The sequence below is a fragment of the Podarcis liolepis genome, assembly GCF_965112155.1.
Source record: "Podarcis liolepis genome assembly, chromosome: 1".
In the NCBI taxonomy this organism is placed as follows: domain Eukaryota; kingdom Metazoa; phylum Chordata; class Lepidosauria; order Squamata; family Lacertidae; genus Podarcis; species Podarcis liolepis.
The window spans coordinates 82,479,746-82,502,764 of NC_139554.1; the positions used below are offsets into that span (position 1 = coordinate 82,479,746).

The window sequence follows — 23,019 nt, forward strand, 5'->3', positions numbered from 1 at the left end:
CATAGTCCTTCAATATGCCTCTGAATTGCTGCACTTTCCCATTTTTTAAAATTCTGATTCGTGTGCAACAAGTGCAATACAATAACTCTAAGCATGTTTACTCAAAGAAAGGCCAACTCATTTCAATGGGACTTCTGTCCATGTAATGGATTATCTGCATATTCTATTTAAATAATTTTATTAATTGTCCACCATCTGAAAACAACTGTGGTGGTGTACAATATTACAACACAGCATAAAAAGAAATAAAAGCTACAGACAAATGAATAACAAGTAGGCTTTCTGATACTGCGGGTATTTCTTTTTACATACAGCACATAGAGTATTTTGCACCAAACAGGTGGTTCTTTTTTTGGGCACCCACTATGCATCCAATGAGCCATCAATCCATCCCCAGCATTTTTTCCACCATCATTGTTGGATCTGCAAGGAGTTCCTCTGCTGCGCACCAGATCTCAGCTGAAGAACTATGATGTAAATCTTGCTAGTAACACCTCTCAAACTTACCTGTTTTAGACCTTTCAAGCCTCAAATACATGCTTGCACCCTTCTGCACTTTGCCTGATTATGCATAAGGCAGAAGACAGACTAGGTAAAGGGCATGTCAAATTGCAGTGATACATATACATGGGCCTAAAGCCCCCTCTGCTGGCTGCTGGTAAAATTTCAAAACTTGGCAACAACCTCCAGGGGGGTTAGCCAAGTCTATTGGAGAAAAGTCAACATAGTATCTTGTTTCATGTTAAAGGCAAACAGATTTATGATGATATAACATTTATTTGGTCCCTAAATACTTTTTCCATAATAAATCTTTCAGTCTTTAAGGTATCATAAGACTCTTCTTGTTTTCAATACTTGGTGTTCATTCTGGGGCTGCTTCATGCATAACTTCTTTTTCAATATGAAAAAACACCCACGCATCATGGAAAATATGTGCACATACACATACCCTCTTGAATGAGCTCAGTAGCAGTTTTGCTTCAGTTACAGGATTTTGCAAGCTGTAAGGATGCTTCACACATTGAATCAATGATTTTCATGTAGGAAATAGGATGTGCCAGCAGTACTTCTCTACTATCATGTAGGGAGGAACACATGTATGCCTTTTCATTGCAACCACAGTTCTGCTATGTGCTCATGAAGTGAAATAAACATGCATGAACTCTTCACACTTAATAGTGGATATATATCTCCTATATGAAAGGGAGATGTGTGAATCAGCTACAGTTACTTCCAAATATATAAATTCCTTCCCGTAGCACCTTAGAGACCAACTAAGTTTGTTATTGGTATGAGTTTTGGTGTGCATGCACGCTTCTTCAGATAACAAATATATGTCCCAAAGATATGTTATAATTGCAAAGCAGGCACATGTGCAATTTTCACCCATGATGGTGCAGGGGACTGCAGAGCATATGCTATTGTTGTATGTCTGGCTCACAGTAGCAAGACCAATGCACTTTGCTACCTTAAGGTGAAGCACAGGGCTGCCCCCACATCAACCCATGGCATGTACAGAAGCCTATTGGTTCAGGACTGGTAGCTGAATCTTATTTCTGCACTAGCAACAGGACAGTGTCCTCTACCACCCATGAGAGAATCAGGCTACCTAAGGGGGTGCAGAGTATTCTTGGCGACAAAGTTCTGCCCTCCAAGACTTCACTGCCACTTGCTCACTGCTCCAGCACATGCCCCAATGCAACCATAGAGGCCAGCATGCATCATAGGAGCATAGCAATGTAGGCACATGCAGAGTGGCTGCCAGAGTGCATGGGCTGGCCCGGCTCCCTGTCTGCCTGCTTCTGGGTTCAGTGGCTTTTCTGCAGTGATGTATTGGGAGAATGCGGCTTGGTGAGACAGATAGCCCAGCTCAGCAGTGGAAGCAGCTGTGGCTTTCAGTCAGAATCTGTCAGGTTTTCAGCACCAGAGCCAGTAAGGAGAGGTTTTTTGCCCATCCATGTTGCTACTGATAACTTAGTGAGTTCTTCTGAGAACCAAAGTGGATATGATGAGGGCATCTGTTTATAGATGTGTCTTTTCTGACCACACACACATATAAAGGGAGAGTGAATTCTGATTTTAACTTCAAGAAGCATGTGGGTGAGGGAAATTGGATCCTCCCAGGCAGTGCCTCTCCTATTGCTACAGACACTTTTCTCTTAGGCTGTGTTGTACACATTATGGTGTACTCTGACTGCACTGCACTCCCACTGCTGGTGCTTGAAGTTGAGCACACATGATGTTAGCCACAATGCATCTGAATCCTGCAGCTTCTTAAGGAATACTCCTCTTTGATGCACTTCCCTTTAAACCAGCTTCCATTTGATGAGAAAAAAAGAAAGCTGAGGTTAAGCAGAGGGGTGTGCATTGCATATATGCAGCAATGCAGTGTGGGGAATGAAACCAGTCATTGTTATCTGGGATGAAGAAACCTCTCCAGTGTACACAGCAATGTAAGAAAGTCAGTTGCAGTGAGGAGGGAAGCTACCTCACTGCTTTTCAAGGCACCAATGTGTACATAGCCATGAGTTGGGCTTCCTTCTGGTATTGGAGCTGGAGAGGGGGAGTGCTTAAGGATGGATCACAGCTCTCAACTATATAAAAAAATTAAAATAAGAAAAAATGAAGACTGCAGCAGTGATCACTTGTCCAGGTGAGCCCCAGCATGCTGGCTTAGCTGCTAACATGGGGCAGGTTTGCCACTGCCACCATAACCTGCCATGCCCTGAGTGGCAATTCCCCCTGCCCCCGGGTCCCTGGATTATGGCCCTGAAATCTAACCCTCACTGCAACACTAGGTCACATCGCATTCAGTCCTCAAAGTGGAGTAGTAAAATCCAAACCATACTGACATCAGTATACATTCTAGATCAGCTGGATTAATCCCTTTTATAAGCCTTGCCACATAACACCAACTGTTCTTTGTGTTAAAGGGAGTAGGACAACCCTACTTCTGGATCAGCTGAGAATTTATCCTTTTGTTACCTGTCCCCTCCGCCAGTATTCAAATAGTTCTGGAGGTTATTTACTTATTTATTGATTGCAGGTTTTTGCTTTTGTTTTAAAACCCACTGGATTAATTTATGCATTATGCACACTACTACTTCAACAGATGTAAAATTGTATATTTCTTTCAGGTTTCCTAACTATAAAAAACCTTGCAGCCTCCACAATTGACTAGTCAAATGGTTTGGCCTTCTCTCCCATAAGTGTGGTCCTCTTTTTGGTGAATTATTTAAAGGACACAGGTCTCATATTATATACAATAGCAAGGTCATTAGCTGCACTGAGGTAGGTAGAAATACAGATGTAACCCACTCTCCAACACACTATCACAGTTTAGTGTGAAACTGAACACAGGATGGGATTACACAGGTTAAGAATCAGGAATGTGAATATGAAAGGTGGAGATGTGAATATAAGAGCAGGCATAAGGTTTAGCCCCTACTTGATGGTATCCCCTTTTATACACACAGAGCCAGACCTACCATTAGGCAGAATGAGACAGCTGCCTCAGGTGGAAGATGTCAGGAGGTAGGTGCACTCCCACCTCCATTCCTGAGTTTCCTAAGCAAGTTAGTCCTGTACCTCCTAAGCTGTGTATGGTGGAAGATGTTGTCCCACCACCAATGTTGAAAGAAGATTCAGCTGGCAGTCCTGTCAGGTTTTTGTATGTGGAATGGGTGCATTACCATTTTGTTCTTTGCCTTAGGCAGCAAAATATTTTTGCCTAGCCCCACTTATATAAGTGAATGCTTGCTAGGCAAAGTGCTGTATTTGATACTATTGTGGTGAGAGCAAAACATACCCTTCACCTTGACATTGGGTGACCTGGCTCTCACTGAAAAGGGTTCCATTAAGGGTTGCGGTGCACTTTCCCAGAGGTCTCCAAATTATACTATCTACAATAGGGATAATGCTTTTGTGTTCATGTTTGGATGTGGTTTTCCAATAGGCTTCAGCTTGTTCAATATGGGAACAGGATATTGGACTTGACAGCCTTTGGTCTGATGCTGCTTGTCTCATCCTATCATCTATCATCTATCATCTATCATCTATCATCTATCATCTATCATCTATCATCTATCATCTATCATCTATCATCTATCTGTCTATCTATCTATCTATCTATCTATCTATCTATCTATCTATCTATCTTTCATTCATTCATTCATTCATTCATTCATTCACATATATTTATAGCCACCAATAACAATAGTTCTCTGGCTGGTTAACTCTTAGATTACCTGCCACACACTCTGCCCATCATAACCACTAGCATTTTCTTAGCAATTCAAAACATACTCAGCTTTGCTGCTCAACAAAAACTGCAAGCTCAAGAGGCTGGCTACACATTACACACACCATGCCAACAAACAGACATGTTGTCAGGGCTGCCGCCCAGTCCCAGCTCACATAGGACCAAGTCAGCCAGCGTTCAGTTTCAAAGAGTCTTTATTGGATTACAGGTTCCATTTCCAAACTGCAACGTGCAGCCCTACTTCTTCTAGGTCAGAACGACGAAGACCCGTCTGAGTCTCCGCCTCTAGCGCACCAGCTTAATACCCTAGCCTTGCTCCACCTCCTGCGCCTTTCCTTCTGTCTCTGGGTCCTCCTGCCCCCCTGGGTCTCTCCCTTCCTACTCTCTTCTGACGCGGACCCCCCTGACCCTTCCGCCTCCTTGCGGCGGGCTTTGGGACCCGGTTCACTCTCTGGGCTGCTGACTGCGCCAGCTTCCGTTACATTTGAACTTGGCGCGCGCGCCCAACTCTCCACTTTCCTCTTGATCGTTTCCTCGCTCCCCGAGGTGGGCATGACTACTCCTGACTCATGCCCTCCCTCCTTCTGAAAGTCTCCGGAGCCCGATATCTGGTCCCCTTTCTCCCCGCTGCTCCCGGCTGGGAACGTGGGTCCCGATCTCCAACTGCTGCTTTCTGATCCCTCTCTGGACCCTTCTTCCTGGGGTGTCCCCCTGCTCTCCCCCCTTGCTCTGGCTGCTGGCGCTCCCTTCTGGGAATCCTCGGACTCGCTAGACAGGCTCGGTGATCTCGGGTCGTCATCCCCACTCATCCTTCCTTCGTATTCCTCCCCCTCGCTCTCTGTCTCCTCCCTTCTCTGCGTCTCTGCTCCTGAACCCCTGACACATGTGTATACTGGGCTCTGATCATTGCACATTCTGGAGCCTCCCCAAAGAAAGACAGAGAAAATGTGGGCACGTTACAGGCAAACCTACAACAAATCAGGGGCCACTGGTCACTTTTATCTGGCTCTCTTTGGTTTGTCTCTCCTTATCTGCTTTCCTGTGTATTTTCCTGTACAATTACTTCCAACCTGGGAGAACTTCACAGAGTTCTCAGCAGTAGCCAGTTTATGTAAAAGCAGATGAATCACAAGGATAGCTCAGTCGGAAGAGCATGAGGCTCTTAATCTCAGCGTCATGGGTTCAAGCCCCACACTGGGCAAAAGAATCCTATATTGCAGGGGGTTGGACTAGATGACCCTCATGATCCCTTCTAATTGTACAATTCCATGAGTCTATGAATGGCGGTCCAAGTTTTTTCAGACTGTTCATGAAAAAGATTCAATTAACATGAAAAATGCAGAGTGCCAGGTTAGCAAGTTGTAACAGTATTTCAATACCATATTGACAATCCTGATTTGAGAGCACCCCTGAGGATAAACTGGATCTGAAATATGTTGGGCTCACTAAGAATTGTGCTCCTATCTCCCTTTACACAGCTGGATGCTCTTTCCCCTCCTTTCCCAGCAGTTGGTGGCCTGCCAGATTGCCTTTCAAGTGAATTAAAGGGAGGCTTTTTTGTAACAGTTATATGTACTGCAGTTATTGTATCATTGTTTTTTGTGTTGTGAGTCACTTTGGCACATGCGTGTAGGAAACTGGCACACAGTGTTATCAAAACAGCAAATCCTCACTTGCTTTTCCTGGGTGGGGTGATAGAAGTATGATCTCTAGATAGTACTGGGTCTTCAGCACACGCAGCAGAACTACATGGTAGGACATCAAACGCGGAGGTGGTAAAATACTCTGTACTACTTCTGGCAACAGGTATGGGACTCCACTTTTGAATAGTTCTCCCTGACCTCCAGTTTGAGCAAAATCCCTGAAAACAAGAAACTAGCACACAGGAAAAGCAGGACTGCAGGCAGAGTGAGGCAGCTGCCTCAGGTGGCGGATTTGGCAGGGAAGCAAAGTGTTATTTATTATTGTATTTTTACTAAGGAGGGGGAAATGGCCTCCTTTCTTTTTTTGTCTGATGTGCCCAAAATTACTTAGGGGAGAATTAAAGGGTTTGCCTTATGAGCTGAAGGCTTCAGGCTCAATCTCCACCATCTCCTGGTAGGGCTGAGAGAGATCCTGGTCTGAAATCCTGGAAAGCAGCTACCAGTCAGTGTAGACAATACTGAGCTAGATGGACCCGATGGTATGGCGCAGTAAAAAGCAGCTTCTTATGTCTGCCTCAGAGAGCAAAATGTACTGGATCAGGGTTTCCCAAATTTGGGTCTCCAGCTGGTTGGGGTTTTTTTTTGGGGGGGGCTACAATTTCCATCATTCCTGACCACTGGTTCTGCTAGCTAGGGATGATGTAGTCCAAAAACAGCTGGAGACCCAAGTTTGAGAAACCCTGTATTGGATCGAGGGCGTCACGAACAGTGGTTCAAAACCAGCACGGTTGTGTTGCTGCTCCGGTCTGTTGTTGTTGTTGTTGGCGATCATCTGAAGTGGCCCAGTTCATGTTGTCACTCCGGCACGCCGCCACTCCATTTCTGACACGTGTCTCCCCCCTGAGCTAAATCCCCGATAGGGCTGCGGCAGCCTATATATAGGGTTCCAGGAGGGCTAAGGGCGAAAAGCGCGGCCGTTTTGGCGCGCCGAAGGTGTCGAGGAGAACAATCCCTTTCATCTGGCGCGGCCCAGGGGGGCGGGGGCTGGTCCAATACGCGGCTCCTGAAGAGACGGCGAGCGGGAGAGGCGTGTCTCCGCGCTGACGTCAGAGCACCCCGCGCTGCCTATGGAGGACACCCGTGGCGTGCGGCCAGGGCTGCACGACCCACCGCTATGACAACAGTCGGCCGGCCGGATTGACGCGGGCAGGGTGAGTCCGCGGGAGCAAATGCGCGCGGCTTCCTTTCATGTGGGGCTGGGGCGGGCCTGTCTCCGGGAGCCTCCTGCGAGCAGGGGAGGGAGTAGGCAGGGAGAGGCGGCCACCCAATCGGCGAGGGGCCCCAGGGGGGGCAGGGCGGGGGCGGGGCCGGTGACTGACACCTCCGCGCGCGTGGGGAGGGAAGGGGAAAGTACCTGCAGCTGAGGGAGGTTGCCAGCGCGCATATTTGCAGGTGGGAGGAATAGTGGTCTCTTCCAAGCGGGGGGGGACGGGGACGGGACGGATAGTGGTCTCTTCCAGAGCAGCCTGTCCTTTGGCCACACGGGGCTAGTCGACGTCCCCCTCTTCGCACTGGACTGAGTGGAAGAGGGGCCCTGAGCCTTAGGAAGGAGGTATGTCTGGAGCGCCAGGTGCCCCCTAAAAGCGCCTATTTGTTAGAGGGATCTTGGAAGTTGGTTGCTCTCGAGCTTGCCTACCTTGAATGCATCGCCGGCGACTTCTGAATAAATGAGCCACGTGTCCGGCCGCTACTGCTGCCGTGAAAATGTGGGGAGGGAAGCAGCCTCGGCGCCTAACTTCATAGGAAGACATCAGAAAGTTTGACTTGTACAGGTGTGTGTGAGCAGGTTGCTCTCAAAGGTGGTCAAAGAATAGAAGGGAGGTGTTTCTTGCTTTTTGTATCAGAATCGTAGACTTGGGTCATCTAGTCCAAACCCCCTACAGTGCAGGAATCTTTTGCCCAAAGTGGGGCTCGAACTCATGGCCCCGAGGTTGCCTGAGGTTATATGGATACAGGTAGTGACTATTCAGAGATGAGAGGTGGGCTACCCAAATAAATTCTGAGCAGACGTGTCGTTGTGAGGAAGTGTTTGTATCCCACGTGCTGTGCATTTATTTAGGTTTCTTAATTGTCCTGTCTCCAGGGTAGGTGTCATTACTGAAAACAGATGAATAGGCCAAGATCTCGACCCAATATAAAATTCTACAGAAAATTAAAATAGCCCCCATATCTGTCTCTGCTCTGAAAGGAAAGCCAAACATGCACTACTTACAGCACACCTGGAAATTGTTCCGTGTTGTGGTTTTGGGATGCTGAAAGTCAACAGCCTTGACTAGCATAAGTAGATGTGGAATTCATGGCAGGCCTGGCTCTCTAGAGAAAAGCTGGCAGTACTAGCATGTATCCTTTGGAGCAGGTGAGTACCTGGTGGTGTTCTAGACCCCTGGGACAAGGAGGAAGAGTTTTTGTTGCGAAATATTGAGGTAGGAGGATTCTGGGTAAAGACAGGCCTTGCTCAGAAGTGGTCTCTGGAATCCCAAGAGAAGCTCTTTAGTGATTTGTTTTGCTTGCTTTTCAGAGTTGAAGCTAGAGTATGCCATTGAGTAGGGCATATGGACTCATCCCATTGTTATGTCTGACAAACAGGTTTTGCAGCATTTCGTATTGTTTCAACAACTGTTTGACCAGAGGCAACAGTGGGACAAAAGCAATATGTGAGTACAGTGGGACTTACTCCCTTGTAAGTGTGTGCAGCATTGCAGCCTTATTCCTCTTTTCAAAACCAAAAAAACACTGCCTCCAGCATTTATCCGAGGTCCTGTCCACTGTTTGTGGTCCTGAAATGGCAGGCAAGGAGATAATGAGAAGAATCAGTCTTTGTCTGATATCTGCAGACTTCTCTCTTGCCTCTTTTTCTTGCTCATAAGCAAGAACACATGATTTTGTGCCCTACTGAGGTCTGGTGAATCATATATTTCGCAAAGTCCTCATTTTATCTTCCACTTGCTCAATTATTACCTAAAAGTTTATACAGGCCCTGCAGTTTGTGCTGCTCAGGAAATGGACAGTGTCGTCTGTGTCTATGCCTCAGGTGGTCAGAAACTGCACAGAACCTTGTCTTTTTATCAGTTTAACCAAATATCCAAGCATCTCCCTTTTGTATCGGCAGGAGAACAATTTGCATCAATTACTACTTTCTCATCTGTTTGCTGGGAAGAAAATGGAATTAAATGGGAGTATGGTCTAGGAGTATTAGAGCAGTTGTCAATTCCCCTAGACTTGTGTTTCCTTTCGGTCCTGTCCACTGCTTGTGGACATTTCTGAATGGACCTTATGCTTCTGAGCATGAGCTAACTTCCCTCTTTGAAAAGGAGAAAGCTCTCTCATGGGATGACCAAGACCTTGAGGAAACCGCATGTATAATTAGGCGGTGTTTGTTTTTCCTTAGATCATATTTTTAAAAACATGTTTCACAGCTACTTGTACATTTATTTGCTTTAGGAAGCCAAAATGCTGTGAAATGTGCCTGGGCCTTCCCTTCACTCCCTCTTTGCAGAAACAAGGTGCGCTTGGATGTGCAGGCATGCATACACAAGAGTGTAGTGCATATTATTTAGGTGTGTGGCAGGCTGTGTAAATGTGTTTGACTGCTGGTGTAGAGAAAGATAGTTTTGCATGGAAAAACTCTTCTCCCAAATGAGTGGTCAGCAAGTGGAACCTGCAACAAAATGTTGCAATGTGGTGTGCTGGATGCCAGCAGCTAACCTTTGCTAGGATACTCTGTTCTATTCTCTCTCTCTTTAACAGTAAGTCAGCATCTTGTTTATGCTCAGTCCTCACTGAACATTCCCCCCCCCCCGTCCCCTGTGTGTGTGTGTGTTTACTCCTCATCCCTGTAGGGCTTTCCCTCTAAATATTTTTCTTGTACTGCTATAAACCTCAGGTTTTCCCCAAACCTGTTTGTGTGTGAATGTTGCCATTTTGACTATAAAATCAGTTTGCTATTAGTTTATAGGTTACACTGTAAAGACCCGGGAGTACAAAACAGTCACATTGACACTACTGAATTGCAACATATTTTTCCCCATTCTATAAACAGAATGCAAGTGTGGTGAGGCAGGGTTGCCATATTTCAAAAAGTAAAAACCAGGATACCCCAAAAGCATTTTTAAAGGAAATCTGCAAAATTGTTCTCCCCCGCCCACCCCCACCCCCTCAATTCCACCTTTGAAAGCCCTAGGTGAGATGTAAAAGAGGAGAGGGTTTCTGTTGAAAAAGGGGATTTCAGCAAGGGGTTAGAAAAGCTCTGCTGTGAGATAATTAAAGCTGTAGGCCTTCTTCTCTTTTCGATCTGATAGCCATGACAATATGTTGTGAAATCAGAGTTCCTGTGGAAAGTTTTATTCTTGTTGACCCAGGAGATGGGGGAGTCTGAAGCTTGGAAAATGTCCTTATCCCCACTCCACTGTTTGGAAAGTCAACATAGCAGCTGAAATTAGCAACAAGGATAAAATAAATGAGGCCTGGAGCTAGTCAAGAAGCAAATCCCTAGTGGATTTGACCTTGGCTATCACTGAAGATAAGAGCCATAATAAACTTTTAAGGAGGGTTAGTTTGTTTGTTTTGCTGTGTAGGTCTGACCCCACATTTCAGAATCTCTGAAGGGCAGCAGTAAGGCTATTGCCACCTCTTATTAATTTTGGGTGGATAAGATATCTAAATATTGTCACAGAAAAGGGACTTCCAAGAGTATCACACAACTACTAAAATGTAATTGGAATGAACAGTGCAATCCTATATATGTCTCCCTGGAAGCAAGTGCCACTGAGTTCAGTGCAGTTTGCTTCCATGTAAGTGGGTGTAGAATTGCTGTCTTTGTTAGATACTTTATACTTTGAATTGACCTTAAGTCAATATAGCCCTGTCTTTAGACTCCAATCCTAAGTGCATTTACTAGGAATTTAGGTTGTAATATACTCACATACCTGGAAGTAGGGCTCATTAAAATCAAGGGTTTACTTCTAGAGGTAGACATGCATAGGATTTTACTGCAAGTCTCCCTGAGCTCAACAGAATACACTTCCAAGTAGGCCTGCATAGGATCCCTCTCTGCAGATAATTTTGATTGTATTGCTGCCTCTATGAGGAGAATTGATATTCTTCAGAGGAAAAGGGTAAGGCTACTTGCTCAGCTGGTTTAAGACAAGATTCTCCCTAACCATAATTATGTCTCCTTAAGGAATTGCTATGTAAATAGAGGTTAGAGAATTCTAACTTTATTTGCAGCACTCTTGCCAAGCTGCAATTCCCAGGGCTATTTTTCAGCAGCCAGACTCGCCTCCCCTGGCCAGTTAAAAGGGTATCAAACATACAAGGAGCTGCCATCCCTGTTTGCTCTGTTTGCCGATATTGTCTACAACCATTCCCCAACACCTCTCTTTACACCTCAGCCAGCTGTCTCCCCACAGCCCACTTCAAGCCCCTCACCTCCTGCTCCACACCTGCTTTTTAAAGGAGAGGTGCTTCACAGTGTGGCTTGCTAAGTTTGCTGGATTTGAGTTAAATGCTTTGCTGAATCAGAGCCTTTGGTAGTTGCTTAGCAGCATACCTACTGACCAGCAAGGGCATTTTGTTCAATGCATTTCTGCTCATGACCTTCGTGTCTCTCTATTCTGTTTTATGTAGTTAATTATTCACAAATTGAAAGTGAATTCTTCCCAAACTCAAATCAATTAATGATCTCTTTTTATGTTACTCTGCATACATATTAATGGTTCTGTTCCTTATATTAGAATGCTTCAAGGCACCAATTTTTAAATTTTATTTTAGTCTTAACATGATCAGCAACTATTTTTGACAATCATGTTCTTCTGCCTCAAACACCTGGCAAGCAGACAGTCTGCCGGTGATTTTTTAAAAACAAACAAATAAGGAGATACAAGTGATGAGAAAAAACTTTACTTATTTGCAACATACCTTTTTACTGTACTGTACTGTACAAATATAGGGTCAGTAAAAAAAGAAAATGGAGACCTGGAAAGCCAGTGATATGGGCAGATGCATAAGAGGGATTGTACTTCATGAGGAGGAGGAGCAAGACTGATTTTGGACAGAGAGTCCGTCTCTGTAGCACAGAAGGGAGCTCTGTATGGAATGAGAAGACTATGAAGTGTTTCTGAGAGGGGGAGGTGTGCATTGTAGCACCATGAATAGGCTGTTTATAATCCAAGGAAACCAGTCCCTGGGGGTCATATGCTGGACAGTTTTGGTCTGTTCCAGCAGTGTCATGCTTGGCATTTAATGAGCTAGTCTTTTATATCCAAAAGAGATGTGAATTTGGACTGGCGAAGAGGCTGATGGTAGAGAGTTTGCCTTCAGCCCTGGTATCCACAAGCTGTACCTCATTTTCCCTAAAGAGACCATAAACTGTACTCTCCCAGGGTTGGTTTGTTCTGCTTACAGGTCCAAGATTCTTTTTGGGGGTAAATCTGGGTTGTCTTTTCTCTCTAAATGCAACTTACTATTGTTCTTGTATAAATGATTATCCCCTCATAAACAAACAAGCAAGAGCTTTGTTATGCATAGTATAGGAACATCTGAAGGGTTGCCAACATTCATACCAGCCCTGTTCCTGACCATTTAACTGCAGTCTAATGAGCAGAAATTTAACAACTTTTCCTAGCAAGGAGGCAAAAGTAATGAGGAAAGCTCCACTTAGTAACATAGCCTCCCCCCACACACACACCAGGCTGCCCCTGCCAAGAAGGGAACAGGGCCCTTAAAAAGTTGGCAACCCAGCATTTCAACATGTCTTACTTGCAATGTAGGTTATGAAATGAAATGAAATGAAATGAAATGAAATGTATGTCCCTACTACTATTTGATTTACACAATACAGTACTAACAAAACAGAGAAGTGGAAGAAAATGCTGAAATTATGGTTTGTGGGACACAGCCCAAAAGAAGCATCCCCTCCCCCAAAGGTGACTGAGGAACTGATTCTGCTTCCGTTGGGATTGCTGAAATGCAGTGCACCTGAGTCGGCATTCCTGAATGACTGTCTCAGGTGCATAAGTAGTGGCCTTAGGGCTTTGTGTGTGTGCGTGCCTGCGAACGTTTAAAATAGAAACAATCAATCTGTATAATGAGGAGCCTCTACTGTAGCTTTCCCAGATAATTCCAGATAATTTACCGCAAAAGTATTCTTGTTTTACAGCCCCACTGACTGTTCATGGTTTAAATGACAGAGTACTGTCATCAGCATGTTGCTCTTTATGTCAGACTTATTTGCTGCTGCTCCTATACCTTGCACACAGATTCTGTTTTACTTTGTGATTAGATTCCTTTCAGTCTTCCTTCCCAGCCGGGCAGCCTTATTACCTCTTCTCTCTTTGGCTTTTTCTGCAAGCAAAACAATCTGGGTGATTATGATGAAGGCATTTCAAACACCTTCCTTGTCTCCCTTCTTCCTCCGCCACCTCTCAAAACTAATGGGTGGATCTGGTTAGTTTTTCTTCACTGCTTTATAGCTACAGCCTTTTTGCAACTCAAGACAAAACAGACACCTGCCACATGTATTGGTTAAAATGGTTTGTACACTAGGATGTTTTCCTGTTCCTTTAGCCCAATTAAAATGGATGTGAGCAGTGATAAAACATAGTTGTGCTGCTATACAACTCCCATGCATTTTAAAGGGCCTTGCACAACAGAACCTCTCTATCTGTTGTGACATAATATGTTGGGAGACGGGGGAATCTGTGTATCTCCAGATTTTGTTGGACTCCAGTTTCCACCAGCTCCAGCTGACATGTTCAGGGATGATGCATGCTGTAGTCTAGGAACATCTGGATGGTCTCAGGTTTCCCACCCCTGCTCTAGAGATAGTCTCATGAGAAATTAGTGCTAGAAATTACTTGGTTAACAGCAGGCAGATCCATCAGGTTCCAAACAACTTAGGAAAAGTCATCATTAATGATTCTGTGATATGACATATGTAATTGCATTGGACCTCTCCAAGAGACCATTTTCTTAAGAATTTCTTTTCTGTGCACATTACCTGTTGATAATCCACACATATTGTTTAGCTATCTGTTAACCTGAAAATATATGCACCACAACTGAGATGTTACCCATTCTACAATTTGAACACAGTATACACACTACGTGAAAGTTTAGTTAGGGTTGTCATATGTCCAGATTTTCCTAGACATACCCAGAATACTGAAGTTGAAAGCAGTGTCTGGGCAGAAATTGGTGAAATGTCCTGGAAAATCCATATGGCAACCCATGGCGGCAGTGTCATTTTGCTGATTTTTCTTAAAAATAGTTTAAAAATGCAAAAAACACACAACAACTTTTGTGTTTGGATTTTCACCTTTTGAAATGTCGCAACCCTGGTTTAGTCATCTGGACAGTACAGGAAGGGTTTGCGGTGGAATAAAGAGCTCTCCTCTGAAAAATTAGTAAAAGAGACAGTACATTTCTAAAATACTGGGGCTCCATTATGCTTGAAAGTTATGTTTTCCACCTGGAGACATTGCCCTCTAAACGGGGAAATGTGGTGGTTAGGGTTGCCAACTTCTCTTTGGACCTCGGCTCCTCTGGACAGATTTCTAAAGGGCATATGTGCTGCTGCCCAAAAGGACCTGTTTCTTGTAGCTACCAGCTCTGCCTCTGAGAGTTGTGGCCAGGTTTCACCCGCCCATGAGTCCAGATGAGGTGACAGTATCCCTGGGGGCAGCAGATCCCGATGTCAATCTTTCTTGCCCCCTTGTTCCTCATGTATATCTTCACTCACTCCATCAGGTTAGCCTCAGGCTGGCCCTGGTTGTGGAGGCCAGGAAAGGGGTTTGAGAGACAAATCAAGCACACAAGGCAGTTTAGGTAGGGAAAAGTGCTACCAGAGGTATCCTTGTCCAGGACATTGAGGACTGTAAAAGAGCTACCACCTTGGATTGTGCCTGGAAACTAACCTGTAGTCCAGACCAGTGCAGTTCTTCTAGCACTGCACAAACTCTGCAGTCCATTCCTGACCACTAACCAAGAAGCTGTGATTCTGGACCAGCTGCTGTTTCCCATTTTCAAGGGAGGAACCAAACAGTCTGGCTGTAAGGCTGACCATGGATTTCATACACCCAACTGTTACAGACTTGTACAGTTACTTGTGACCCAGTGAGTTAAATGTAGCATTGTTGTTGTTTAGTCGTTTAATCATGTCCGACTCTTCGTGACCCCATGGACCAGAGCACTCCAGGCACTTATATGCCTGTTGTCTTTCTCCATGTCCATGGAGTTTTCTTGGCAGGGATACTGGAGTGGCTTGCTGGTTCCTGCTCCAGGTGGATCACGTTTGGTCAAAACTCTCCACTATGACCTGTCCATCTTGGGTGGCCCTGAACGGCATAGCTCATAGCTTCTCTGAGTTATTCAAGCCCCTTCGCCATGGCAAGGCAGTGATCCATGAAGGGGAAATGTACATACCACCTATTTTTTGTGACTACTAGGTGTTTGACAAGTTCTCTGTATTGTATTTCTGCCCCCCCCCCACTCCCAGTGAGTTTCTTACTCCCCCCAGTACCTAGATAACACTAAGTTATCAGCTAACATGGCAATATAAGGTCACCTATGAAGGAAGTGCACCTTTTTTGTCCTTCTCAGTGGGTTCTGGCAGGATTTACACTACCAAATTATAGAAAGACAATATACTTGAGGAAAAGGTATTTAATAAAAAAAAACACCTAATTTACTTCAAAACTTCAAATAATATATGCATATGGCCAGTGCTATTTTTCTAGAAAAAGAGGTGCCGGAACTAACCATGAACACATCCCTTGTTCTCTTAGAATGGCAATGGTGCCCACCTGAGAGGTGCTGGGACTGAGTTCCAGTTGAAAAAAGCCCTGCATATGGTATAAGTGCATAGAATAAAGACCAAAAACACAAAATTGTTATCATTGTAATTAACAAACACATTTTAAAAACTTTTTAAAGAGTCATAATTGAGCATTCCCCCCCTAAAAAGAGTCTTGCTCAAAATGATTTTATATAATTATGAAATCTACATAAATGTGTATGTAAAGAAATTGTATCACATCTTTTAGGACACGCTGTCCTTCCGAGGTGATAAACACTTGAAAATAACAGTGATTGCAGTTTAATCATTAATATTAACATAGTAACTGAAAACTATCAACAACTAAAAACCTTCAGGCATATCCCATTACGGTAATTAATCAAGTGCAGACTGGAATAAAAACATCTTCAGAGATTTCTTTTAAAACATAAATAATGAAGCAATAGTACGTGTTTTCAGGGAGAGGAAGTTCCAAAGGTGTGGGGACAAAAGGTCTTATATCTGTTACCCAGCAATCTAACAGCTCCAAGTGACAGGCTGGAGATCAGGGTGGTCCTTGGATAACCTGATCCCAAACTGTTTAGGGTTTAAAAAGCCAAAGCCAGCACTCTGAAACGACTTGGAAGCAGTGCAGAATAGGCAGGGCTGGTCCACCCATGAGGCAAGGGGAGGCAACTGCCTCAGGCAGCAGGATCCCACAGGGGCAGCAGATCTGACTTTCTATGCATAGTCTGCTGCTGCCACCGCCATCTCCGTGACAGCAAAAACTGTGGTGCACTCCTTGGAGGCTGAATCTGTCACCTCCTCAATAGCTCCTCCTATGCTGGCTCTAGAGTGGCCTCTTGGCGAATAGAAGGGGCTGCTGGTCTCCTTCCCCCATTGTTCCCAATGTAAATCCCCCCCCCGGATGTAGAGCTTCACTCACCCCTTCTTTCCTAGCAGAGCCCCCCACCATTTTGTGGTTTGCCTTGTGTACCTAAATGTCTTGGCCTGGTCCTCAGAATAGGTTGAATATGATCTGAATGCCTAGATTAATTTGATGCGTAGCAATAGAAAAGATTGAGTACAATGTTAAAATTGACTGAAAAATGTACTTGCACTATAGCAGTAGACATTATTCCATCCATGCCATCACATTTTTATGCTTCACCTTGATCACTGAGGTCTTCTGAGGGGGCATAGGAGGCCAATCCCAGTTCAGCTGGCCTTCACCACAAACTGAGACTATAGTGTGGCAGACCCTGACCTGCAGAACTCCTTGCCAGTAGAGGTTCAGCAGGAGTCATCTGCTCGCTTTTAGACATCTTCTGAAAAACAGGCTTTTTGAACCTGAGATATTTTTTTTTGCCAATCAGCTGGTATGCCCAGTGTTTTTCTTGTTTTTATTATAGTATTGTATTTTTAGTTTGTATGCTGCCTTGCAGTATTTTATATGAAAGTGTGCTTATACATATTTAAACAAAATAAATAAAAAGTGTATTCTTTTGTCTGTGTATTTTAATATTGTGCAAGGAGGCACTGTGTTCAGTGGACGAAGTGACTCAGGCTAGTCCTTATCTCTCAGTTTAACCTACCTCAAAGGATTAAATTAGAGTGAGGGATGGGGAAGATCTTGTATGCTGCTTTGAATTCTCTGGAGGAAAAGTGGGATATTATTTAATAAATAATATGCCTGCTCTATTTTCTCGGGTCAAACAGGTCTTGCCAGGTTTTGAAGCACTATACTAACCATTAAATAAGCATTGTGTTTGTCTGGAGATGCTAACAAGATGTGTGTGGGGGGGGATAGGGGGTAGGATTGTGTATCCCATGCATAGACAGTTTATTATGCCACAGGGGGAGTGTGTTTCCCATTGACACTTTAATCTCAGATATATGTGTTGTCTGTCCCTAAACTGTGGTAAATTAAACCAACCTGGACCAAAGTGCAGGCATCACTCTGCCATGCCAGCTGCATAGTTGTAAAAAATCCTGATGTGACGGAAAGGTTAACAGAAAAATTACTGAGGGAATCGTAATGATTTTAGAAAGTGTGACCTACAAATGCTGGCATAGTCGGTGTCAATAATGACACACAATCAATGCAGTGGGAAAGGGAAATCCAGGCATATGGAAAGAGTGATAGTTCTGGGCCAAAGTTAATCTTTAGTGCTGGAAAGCAACTCCTTTGGCATAATTAAGTGGACTTTTCACAAGCCCTTGCAATAATGTACCTCCATTAAGGGTCCATTAAGGAAGTTAAATAAACAAGTGTAAGGTGCAAAGTCTCGTTAGGAATTAAAAGGTCTTTCTAACTGTAAGCGGTAGCAGAAGGTGCTTGTCCCTGCTTCTTGCAGCTTGGAGTGGGAGCAGCACTAATGGCTTGGAAGACACACACATGCCCCCCCCCCATGAGATCTGCTTAATGGCACACATGCGGGAGTTCAGCTAAGACAGGGGGGGGGGCAAACATTTTTCAAAGAGGGCCAGATTTGATGAAGTGAACATATGTGAGGGCCGACCAAAGTAGTTGAGCTTTTTTAAGGATTTTACCCCAGGAAATAAATTGCCACAGGGTCTGGGGCTGGATTAAACTGACCGGCGGGCCAGATTAAGCCCCCAAACGGACTTTGGACATGCCTGAGCTAAGACATCCAGATGGTGGAACGTGCAGCGCAATGGAAGACACAAAGCAACGTAGGTACATCTCCAGCTTTGAAGAGAGGCTAGTCGTCTTTTGAGGTGCATGTAAGTTTTCCCCAGGTCAATTGGCATGTTACAACTGTAATTCTTACTGTGTGCTAGGACAGTGATGTGGTTTTGTACAGAAAAGCTCCAAGTGCAACCAAATTTGGGCTGTCTTCTGTCCCTCATTTCCATGACAAAACTGTTAAGCCTAAACATATTGTTGCTTGGTGAACTGATGCACGTGTACCGTTTTCTGTAGGGCTCTTAAGGCAGAAGGGATTGCACTGCCTGTGTAGTAATCAGGAAAATGCAAATATCCTGGAATTGTTGGTGTGGAGATATGGGTGGAGAAGTAGAGTGGGCATCTTGCTGCATATTTATTTAGTGGAAGATATACGCATTAAGTTCTAAGTTGCAGATATGAAGCAGCCTAACCCCTTGACTTTTTGTTATCTAGTTTGTGATGCTTGCAGTCTGGGTTATGTTGCGAGCCCACATGCTAAACCCTGTCCTTGGAGCCTACCTGCCAGGAATGAGACATGGCAACAATGTATGGGCTTAAATGAGGCCACAACTTTATCGAATTTCAGGTGTAGGAACCTTGGCTTAGGCCTTGGAAGGTATCCCTCTCATAGGCTGAGGATGTGCAGGGCAGTCATGTGTTGTGGGAGGGGCCTGTAAAGCGTGAACTTACACAGTGTGCCCTCCCACTTCGCCAAAGCTGGGAGTTTGACTGTATGCTGCCGCTCCAGCACCAGTGACTCCTGCAAGCAACCCTTTCACGAATCCTGCTGACGAATCCCGCATGGGGGTGCATGCAGATGCTACCCCCATCTCAAAGACTATAGAATACCGACCAAGGCCTAAAACCGCCAAAGTTGTGACAAATTGCTATGGAGAAGGCAAAACCTGCCAATGCAGGGAAATTCCTTCCCGGTTCTGAACACAGCAACCATCTTACAACTATAGCAGCACCCACTGACCTAGGAAGCAAGAGGTTAGCTTGCAAAAGAAGACCGTGCTATATTTTAGGGGGGGGTTGGGTGGGTGAACCTGGAAAGAAAACAAAGTGAGCTTGGGCCTAAGAGCATCGGTCTTTTTCCGACCCTCGCCCTGCCCCCAGCCTGCAGCCCATTGACCCGCTGAGATGGGGATGGGGAGATGGCAACCCTGTAGCCAAGGTGGGTGGCACCCTGGTCCCGGGAACCGCTGTCCGGTGTCGCAAACCCTGCCCCCCTCTTGGAGGGGGTGAGCAGTAATTGTTTTCTGTGAGGGCAAAAGAGAATATCTGGAGAATTTTCATGACTGGGTTGCAACATAGTGGCCTTGATGGTAGCTGTCACTCCTTTTAAGTAGGTCTGTGTGACAACGAAGAGCAGATCATGGAAAATAAATGGTGAGCTGGATCCACACTCACAGGCACAAAAGATTATTAACTGGCCCTTCACTATATAGCGTAGACGTGGTGAACCTTTAGTTGGCCAGCCGACGCAGTACAACTCCCATTATCCCTGTCCATTGGCCATGCTTGGGAGTTGTAGCTTAGCAATGTCTAGAGGGCCAAAGGTTACTCACACTTGCCTTACAGAGTGAAGGATTGCATTGTTCCCCTCCTCCACACATCCACACTATGTAGTCTCTGTTACGATAGTTCACAGTAAAGCACTAATGATTGTGTACACAAATTCAGTGTTTTTTAATTCATTACCTTGGTAGATTAACTTAAAACTTTATTTGGTCATCATTATGTCTCCTTTGGAAACTCCTCTGTAAGAGAGTTAGGATGCCCATCACACACCATGTTAATACAGTCCTACTTCTTGAAGTCCCAGTTCTGTGAACAGTCGAGATAGTATGTAGTTTCTGTGGAAAAGGCAGAGTTTGCAGATCTTCATCTCTGAGATACCTGGACCACTTTGGAATCCAAAATAGCTTGGATCCAAGGCAGTCTAGGGTGTAGCTGCCTAGCTCCAAAGCTCTGGAACAGTGTTAGAATCTTGGGAAGTCTCCTAAGGTGTTCTTAATATATATATATATTGTAACCTTGTCCTACTTCTTTATTAACTGAAAACACCAGACACAAAAGAGGCAGGAAGTAGGGGAGGGATTCTGTGACTTGCAGTTCTAGCTGCCAGTCAAGGTATGACTTTTACCAGGTCTCTCCTTTCACTTTCAATTGCACTGCTTTTGGGAGGAAATCATCCACCTAAATCCTAACCAATTTTTTGCTTTGTGACTTTAGGGCAAATTGAGCAGTAAAGAGTCTGGGACTTTGTAAAGCCTCAAAGACTTGTTTTGTTCATTCCTTCTGTTTTGATTTTACATTATATTTGAAAATCAATTAAAAATGCAAAAAATATACTGATTTTATTCAAAATTCCCTAACCTCTGTATCTATCCTTCTGCAAATGTTTCCTACAAAGTACCCACAAAACCATAGGGCAGGGCATCAAACCTTTTAAAATTATTTCAAACTTGTCATCTAATGGAGGTGAATTCATGTAGTATTGACTAGCAGATGTACAAGGGCACAGCTATAATTCTTTTGTCTATGGTAAAATATATGTATCTGTGCCCTTGTGCATCTGCTGTGTGGAGAGCTGAGCCCTCCAACCCATTTGAGCTTGACATCTCATTTTAATTTAAACAATCCCAAGAGAAATAGCAGGAAGCTAAAGGGGCGCATCCAGCAGTAATTCATTGGTGACCTCTAAGGCAAATGCTATTAAGATCATAGCCTTGTAAATGAAACTGGAGGAATTTCTGCAAGAGGTTCTCTTCTGCCTGTGGGATCTTTTGTGTCAGGCCAAGGCATTTTGCTGCCTGAGGCAGAGTGGCAAAACAGCACCCCTCTCCCAAGTCAAGGTGCCTAGTATTCAAGGTTGGTTGAGTTATTTTGGCACCTGCAGCAGAAAATCCCACAAGTACAATGGTACCTCAGGTTAAATACTGAATTCATTCCAGAGGTCCGTTCTTTAACCTGAAACTGTTCTTAACCTGAGGTACCACTTTAGCTAATGGGGCCTCCCACCGTCGCCGCACCGCCACCACGCGATTTCTGTTCTCATCCTGAAGCAATGTTCTTAACCGGTGGCATTATTTCTGGGTTAGCGGAGTCTGTAACCTGAAGCGTCTGTAACCTGAGGTACCACTGTACTTCTCCCTGCCCCACTCCCCGGCACTAAAAAAAATACCATAATAAATTAAGTATCTAATTTGTTGCCCATTTATGATTCTCTGTCAAGTGCTGGGGCTGGCCCAGCCCATCATTACATAACGGGTTGCTAGCCTAGTCAAGTGGCTGAGATAAGGAGCCAGAGGGATTGCAGACTTCTGGGTCTGGGTAGATAGGAACGGAGAATTTGTCTACTCCACATATTGTAGACCTAAGGGAAGGGTGTGGAGAAGCAGCAAAGCCAGGGGAAAGTTTTGGCAGTTGTTAGATTTGCGGGGCGTTAGCTCTGTTGAGCAGAAGGCATTCTGAGCCTGCTCAGAGCACCTCTGCACACATGCCGACTGCCCCTCCTTCTGTTCTAGCCCCTGGTAAGTGCCTATTTTTGTTTTGTTGGGGAAATGCCTTATTTGAACTTTGTTTGGGGGAGTTCCTAGATATGCCATCCTTTGGAGTTTCAGCTGCCTACTCCAGGCCTGCAGAAATGGGGGAGGAGGGGGGACGCATCTTGCCTCTAGCAGGCATCCATGTGAATTAGGGTGGTGAATCCTTTTAAAAAAAAAATCTGTTGAGGGTCCACATTCAGTGGGGGAGGCTCTGCAAACCAATGGTGGGTGGGTTAGTATTCAAATCTGTGTGAAGCTGGAGCTGCCCCTTTTCTTTCTTTCTGCCACTCCTTTCTCTCTTCCCCCTTTCCCCTCATTTTCCTTCTCCTTGCCACCTGCATGGTGCTTATGCCAAGAGCCACAAGTTGCCCTCCGTTGATGTCAAAGCATGCATGTGTGCACCAAGGTCCTGTGCTATTTTACATACACACACTGCAGCTGCTTAAGGTGCATTTTTGCACTGTTGATACCATATTGCAGGACATTTTTAACCAAACAATCCAACACCCTGCTGGTTTTTGGTAGAGTTGGTTGTATGTTGCTTTGGGTTGCCCTGGCCCAGTGGCGTAGTGTGGGTTGTCAGCACCCGGGGCAAGGCAAGTAATTTGCGCCCCCTAACCTGTGGATTTGCGCCCCCTAACCCCCAGATGTTGCGCCCGGTGCGGCCGGCCCCCCCTGCACCCCCCACGCTACGCCACTGCCCTGGCCAAGATAAAACAACTAAGAAATATAACAACAACAACAACAACAACAACAACAACAACAACAACCACCAAAAGCAGTAGATCTGGAGTAGAGCTTTCAGCAATGTGTAATTTCATCTGTAAAATGTTGCCCCTAGCAACTCTAGAGTTCCACAGTTGTGCCATATAATCGCCAACCATTGCAGAATCAAGCTTCTGTTCAAACTAAGCCTAGAGTTCAGGGTTTTTCAATTTTCTGAGAAAAAGGTCAGCATTTGGGGGAACAAGATATTGAGCCATAAGCTTTAAGGAAGGTGTTAACGTTTGTAAGCTAGAGGTTTTGGCACCCCTTTC

The 23,019-nt window shown here is 44.8% G+C and overlaps 1 protein-coding gene across 9 annotated transcripts in view; it reads left to right on the forward strand.

Moving 5' to 3' along the window:
* The first annotated feature begins 5,957 nt into the window (after positions 1 to 5,957).
* SLC43A3 (solute carrier family 43 member 3) overlaps positions 5,958 to 23,019 on the forward strand; it is a 43,651-nt gene continuing 26,589 nt past the window's right edge. The window contains exons 1-2 of one of the 9 annotated variants that reach the window (XM_083514051.1): positions 7,035 to 7,115; positions 8,551 to 8,618. Coding sequence is in view for 2 of the 9 variants with exons in the window: in XM_083514047.1 (XP_083370173.1) it covers positions 18,373 to 18,433 (61 nt within the window). In the remaining 7 variants the exon portion in view is untranslated. Of the gene's footprint in view, positions 6,068 to 6,995; positions 7,116 to 7,380; positions 7,517 to 8,550; positions 8,619 to 18,094; positions 18,434 to 18,467; positions 18,485 to 21,748; positions 21,968 to 23,019 lie in introns of those variants that run through there. The other 8 variants (XM_083514052.1, XM_083514043.1, XM_083514050.1 and 5 more) reach the window with 8 other exon arrangements.